This window comes from Sinocyclocheilus rhinocerous, unplaced genomic scaffold (assembly GCF_001515625.1).
Source record: "Sinocyclocheilus rhinocerous isolate Xijiao unplaced genomic scaffold, SAMN03320098_v1.1 scaffold3266, whole genome shotgun sequence".
In the NCBI taxonomy this organism is placed as follows: Eukaryota; Metazoa; Chordata; class Actinopteri; order Cypriniformes; family Cyprinidae; genus Sinocyclocheilus; species Sinocyclocheilus rhinocerous.
In genome coordinates this window covers 107,721-113,198 of record NW_015623466.1, presented here as the reverse complement: position 1 = coordinate 113,198, position 5,478 = coordinate 107,721, and the positions used below count along the sequence as shown (strand labels likewise).

Below are 5,478 nucleotides of genomic sequence, written 5' to 3'. Positions count from 1 at the left end.
CACCCCCCTGCTCAGTTCTTTTTTTTTTTTTTTTTACTTAAAAACCTTCAGAAGTGTTATCGGAAATCTCCTTGTTAGTCTTCGAGCTGCATTGCTTGTGCTGTGTCATGCTAGTTTGTGTAAGTTTTACATGATCCGCAGGCCTTGGATTGAAGACTCTAAGGTCTGTGGAAAGAGTAAACATGGTCATAGTTCTAGTTAACCAAGGGATAAAACAGAAGCAATTTAAACTGGCATGAAAAGTTTGGTGTAATTTCGAAAATATTAAATACAAACCTTGAAATCCCATATGGTCATTGCTCCGTCAATTCCTGTAGTGCAGAATTTGCGACAATCTCTTTTGTCTCCTTCATATATAGACACTTGGCTACAAAGTTAAAAAGAAAAGTTATAAATGGTTGTGCACAATTTTTATAGAAATGATGATAATTTATATGCAAAGGTAGGGGTCAGTAAGACTAAATATTTTTGTAAGTCTGTTATGCTCACAAAGGCTGCGTTTATTTGATCAATACAGTAAAAAAAAACCAGACTAAACACAGTAATACTGTGAAACTACTAATGTTTTAAAATAATTTATTCTTCTGATGGCAAAGCTGAATTTTCAGCATCATTACTCCACTCTTCAGTGCCGCATGATCCTTCAGAAATCATTCTAATATACTGATTTGCAGGTTAAGTAACATTTCTTATTTTGTGCTGCTTAATGTATTTGTGGAAACCAGGATTTTTTGATGAATAGAAAGTTCAAAAGAACACCATTTATTTGAAATAGAAATCTTTTGCAACATTGTAAATGTCTTTACTGTCGTTTTTGATTAATTTAATGCATCCTTGCTGAATAGATGTATTAATTTCTTTTAAAAAATACAACCCCAAACTTTTGATCAGTACATATCCTTATTTATTCTGTTCAGTTTAAGACCCTCAAAATGTGCATGCTCCTCAGGTTTCATCACTGGGCAGTGGAAAGGATCATGTGATGGATGCCGTGTCACAGTGTGAGCAGTATGTTTTTTTCTAAACACACCAACCATTTCCAATACTCACGTTGAGCTTATTGTGGGGTCCACTACAGTGACGGTGCTGTCATGGCTGACCCAAGCCAGTCTGTTCCCACTGGCTGAGAAACAGACGCTGTGAACCCATCCTCCACTTCCTGCCCCGCCAAACTCTGACATCACCTGCCCAAAGGGCATTTTGGACCCCCATGGGGTTGGAGCTGGTTTCTCATCCACCTCCTTGATGTACGCAGAGAATACCCTAAGAAACAAACATGCAAATATGATTCGGAGCACTAACAAAAAGTTTATTTTTGACATTTGCGTTGAGGGTTAACAAGCTTCAATATGCAGACTCACCTGCATTTGAAGTCACATGACCCAGCTGCCAGAAGCACATTATTTGGATGCCAGTCTAAACTGAGGACAGTTGAACGGATGGGCTTCTTGATGTGTTTACTAACCCACCTAAAAAAATAAAATAAAAAAAATAATATATATATATATACACACACACACAGTCACAGGACCTGAAAAATCAATCAATCAATGTAGCCCAACATATCAGCTGTGACCTACCAATCATTTTCAGACTCAAAGTAGCAAACGGATATGAGTCGTGCTCCCCTCCCCACTGCAAACTTGTTCTCCAGCGGAGACCATTTCACAAACGTGGCAGCACGGTTGATCCTGAGAATAACAAGGGTGGGTTTCCACACGCCGTCCTTTTGACTCCATACATAAGCATTACGGTCAGCTCCACAGGTCACAATACGATCACTTTTAGGAGCCCAATCAATGCCTGGAAAACAACAACAAAAACAACGGTCAACTGGTCATTTCAACAATGTTTGTGAGGAATTTAAAAATGTCACATTCATCTGAGAAATTCAGTTTACAGGGAGCTTTTACCTGTGATGTGCCCATTGTGTTCTTTTAATTCGTGAGCTTTCACCCACTGATTCCCACTTTTCTTGTATATATGGACTTCATGGTTGTTTGGACTGATAGCAATTTCTGTAATTGAAAAACAATGCATGAGATGAGGCATTGGTTCAGAAATAATAAAAGCATGGACACAGACAACATCGATGAATAAATGACAATGAAAATCTTTCTTACGGGTCCTGTCCCGGTTCCACGCATGGCATGTGATGGGTTCCAACAAAAACTGGTGGAGTGACATTGTCTTCAAATAATGCGCACCTCTGCCTGAAAAGAAACGCAATTATGTTTGATTTAAGTGCCAGTAATGTTAGAACTTTGATTATACTGATTGGTCGAGCTGTGTTCAACAGTTTCGATATGTACATTTATTCATTAGCAGATGGTTTATCCAAAGCAACTTAAAAATGAGGAATTTAGTACAACAACACTATAATTTCCCCAGTTGCCAAGACAAATACATGCAGGGCCTCTCTCACTAGTGTGATTGTGCAGGAGAGATTACAAACACTGGGAGGACCGACCCACACATACAGGCTGATCCAGTACGGTTTTGATTGGTGACAAGCAAAGCTCGATGTTTTGGCTTCTTTTTGAACTATTTTACTTATAGAGAACACGTATAGGAACTAACTTAACAAATTTAGTTTGAAACGCATGTTAATTTACATTAGTTACATGCTTATTTTGAGTTTAATTTTTTTTTTTAAAGTATCAAACTCGCAGTCGTGGATAATAATGCACTCTGGGGTTAGTTGATAAAAAGCTTAATTAGTGTCAGAAACGATGAAAACCAGCACTGACAAACTGGCAAGCCAGGTCTAAATCACATACATCAGGGTTATGTCCACAACTAAATCTGCAATGTTTTTTGTCCGTAATCATATACTAAAGCAAAAATTACTTGTTCAACCGGCAAAACCAGATGACGGCTGCCAGTTCCCGGTTTCAGGGCGTGGGTGAGGCAGATCATCAATATCTGATGCCATAGGCTTCTGTTCGCGAGCTGCCTGCCTGCTACATTAGCCGACAGCTAACGCGAAAAACAGATTACATGCCAGTAAAAATTACGCAGAAAGCCGGAAAAGTGAATCCGGGTTTAAAGATAAAGGTCTGTAGTACCTTATACAACCGCGAACACTGTTATAACGCGAGTGAATTTACAGAACTGTTCGTGGTCGGTTAGATTTGAGGATAAGGAAGGCCTTGCTCAAGATGCCGGCTCAGTCCGCTCCCTGCTGTCGGAAAAAGGCATGACACGGGCCTCATTTACCTGAACCGATGCTCCGCTTCTTGAAGAAATGTTCGCAAGGATGTTGGCTCTCGGGTGTTCACCTGGTGGACGGACCTGAATTCGCGGACTCTGGACAGTCGACACGAATTCACTCCGGCTACTCTCTTCTCTTCTCGCTCCCTGATTTGGGCCTGTCAAGGAATCCAGGAAATGGCACGCAGCTCAGCGCGCATGCGTACGCACGGCAGACGGTGGGCGTGTCCGTGTGCACTCACAGCGCAAGTCATTCAACATTCAGAAGACAAATAGTGAGGGCTGGCACTGTATGAGCAGGCCACGGTTCAAAGGGCTGTGCAGAGTTTGATCTTAGGCGGTATAAGATTGATCATTTTATTGTATTATAGCCCTTAAAGGGATAGTTCACCCAAAAATTAAAATTCTATCATTGATTACTCACTGTCATGTTGATCCAAACCCATAAGACCTTCGTTCATCTTCAGAACACTGTTTTACCCATGTCCTTGCTACGTTTCTAGACCTGGGAACATTTCAGTTGCATTGCTGTCTATGGAGGGTCTGAGAGCTCTCGGACTTCATCAAAAATATCTTATTTTGTGTTCTGACGATGAGAGAAGGTCTTAGGGGTATGGATCAACATGAGGGTGAGTAATTAATGACAGAATTTTAAAAAATTGGTGGAACTATCCCTTTAATATATCTGTGCAATATCATAGTGTGGTTTTCTTAGCATTTTTTGCTTCTCCCTCTTAAAGGTCCCATTTTGTCAAAACTGAAATTTCCTGGCTTTTTTCATGATAACTGAGGTCTAGGTGCTATGTAACTACAATATAAGTTTCAAAACAGTCAGAAGAGAGGCTCATGAATATTAATTAGACAGGTCAAAATCGACCTGTTCTCAGCAGAGCTCCTGAGAAAGGGGCTGTAAAAAATATATTGAGATGGTTTTTGGTACTTATACCGCAAATATATATTCTTAAGGACATCAAAACCTAAAATAAAACTCCAGAAAGGTGTAAAATATGGGACCTTTAATAGTCCTTTTCTTGTACATTGCTTTCCCTGACTTTGATTTATGTGGGATGAATTCTACCACTTTGATAATTCTACAGTATAATCAAGGCCAAATTAGTTGTCAGCAGATGCTGGGCAACATTTTAAATGTTACATATATGCATAGGCTACAATACCATTGAAAAGCTTGTGGTCAGTAAATTTTTAAATAAATTAATACTTTTATTCTGCATCAAATTGATAAAAAGGGAAAGTAAAGACATTTACATTGTTACAAACGATTTATATTTCAAATAAATGCTGTTCTTTTGAACTTGACATTTCCGCAAAAAAATATGAAGCAGCACAACTAATAAGAAGAAACATTTCTTGAGCAGCAAATCAGCATGTTAGAATGATTTCTGAAGGATCATGTGACACTGGAGACTGGAGTAATGATGCTGAAAATTCAGCTTTGACATCACATTTTTGATAAAATAAATGCATCTTTGATGAGCATAAGAAACTTCAAATGCATTTTGAAAAAAACCTTACCGACCCCAAACTTCAAAACGTCTGTAAATTAAATACAGATTTCTACAGCTGGCATTTCAAACATAAATTTAAATTGCATTCCATTTCCATTTTAATACTACTTTGTTAAATTCAAATTTCAAATTAAGATTCTGCATCCTGTTTGCTACCTCAATGAGCTGTCCATTTCCCATTTCCTCTTTCACACAGGTCAAAAACAAGAAAAAAGGATGTACTTTTCACATTTTTAAACATTTATCCACAACTGTCTGAGGCTGGCATATACCTACACATTGAACTTATTATGACACCCAGTGTTGTCCACCAGCTCTTGCTCAACAAGTTTCCTGGCAGGTTTAGAGGCTTCCAACCCACTGCACACATCCTTGATTTCAGTCACCGTCTGGTTCGAGGCTAAATAGCTCCCTGTTCATACAAAACTCAATTTCATACTCAAGTGTGGCCAAAGTTGATTAAAAAAATAATAATTCTGATGTGCTTAGATCTGCTCTTTCAGTCTCTTGAAGGTCAACCATTGTTTTTGGTGCCATTGTCCTGCTGCATCTCCATCTCCACGTGAACGCCTCTCAAGTCGTATTTACTTCTGGGAAATTCTGAAATAATTTTGATACCAGAGTTTCCGAGTTGGGCGGGTCATATCTTTAAACATGGAGGAGGGGACAACCATTGCCGCTGTCAATGCTGTTCTCACTACAAATACATCCCTTTGTCCTTGTCGCTAAGTAGTGTATT

General features: G+C 39.0%; 1 protein-coding gene and 1 long non-coding RNA gene across 4 annotated transcripts; both read right to left on the bottom strand.

The window, feature by feature from the left end:
• Nucleotides 1-2: 2 nt before the first annotated feature.
• On the bottom strand, nt 3-363 carry LOC107747838 (uncharacterized). Its single transcript, XR_001640844.1, has 2 exons — nt 277-363; nt 3-165 (listed from the first exon to the last, which is right to left on the bottom strand). It is a non-coding gene; the product is annotated as an uncharacterized LOC107747838 (long non-coding RNA).
• Nucleotides 364-1,032: 669 nt separating this feature from the next.
• LOC107747621 (actin-related protein 2/3 complex subunit 1A-like) lies at nt 1,033-3,421 on the bottom strand. Of its 3 annotated transcripts, none has more exons than XM_016562245.1 (6): nt 3,220-3,421; nt 2,124-2,213; nt 1,914-2,018; nt 1,581-1,803; nt 1,362-1,469; nt 1,033-1,263 (listed from the first exon to the last, which is right to left on the bottom strand). In XM_016562245.1, the coding sequence occupies exons 2-6, from the start codon at nt 2,185-2,187 to the stop codon at nt 1,047-1,049; spliced, it is 717 nt and encodes a 238-aa protein (XP_016417731.1). In that variant the 5' UTR covers nt 2,188-2,213; nt 3,220-3,421; the 3' UTR covers nt 1,033-1,046. The 3 variants fall into 3 exon arrangements, with proteins under 3 accessions (XP_016417731.1, XP_016417858.1, XP_016417796.1); XM_016562372.1 differs by lacking the exon at nt 3,220-3,421 and adding an exon at nt 3,069-3,159; XM_016562310.1 differs by lacking the exon at nt 3,220-3,421 and adding an exon at nt 2,851-2,994.
• Nucleotides 3,422-5,478: the final 2,057 nt, after the last annotated feature.

Excerpts from the sequence above, each read along its gene's own strand:
- LOC107747621 (XM_016562245.1), bottom strand. The coding sequence starts at position 2,187 with ATGTCACTCCACCAGTTTTTGTTGGAACCCATCACATGCCATGCGTGG. Across the intron at positions 1,804-1,913 it reads ACACAATGGGCACATCACAG|GCATTGATTGGGCTCCTAAA; the intron begins GTAAAAGCTCCC and ends GTTGTTTTCCAG. Across the intron at positions 1,470-1,580 it reads TTTGAGTCTGAAAATGATTG|GTGGGTTAGTAAACACATCA; the intron begins GTAGGTCACAGC and ends TTATTTTTTTAG.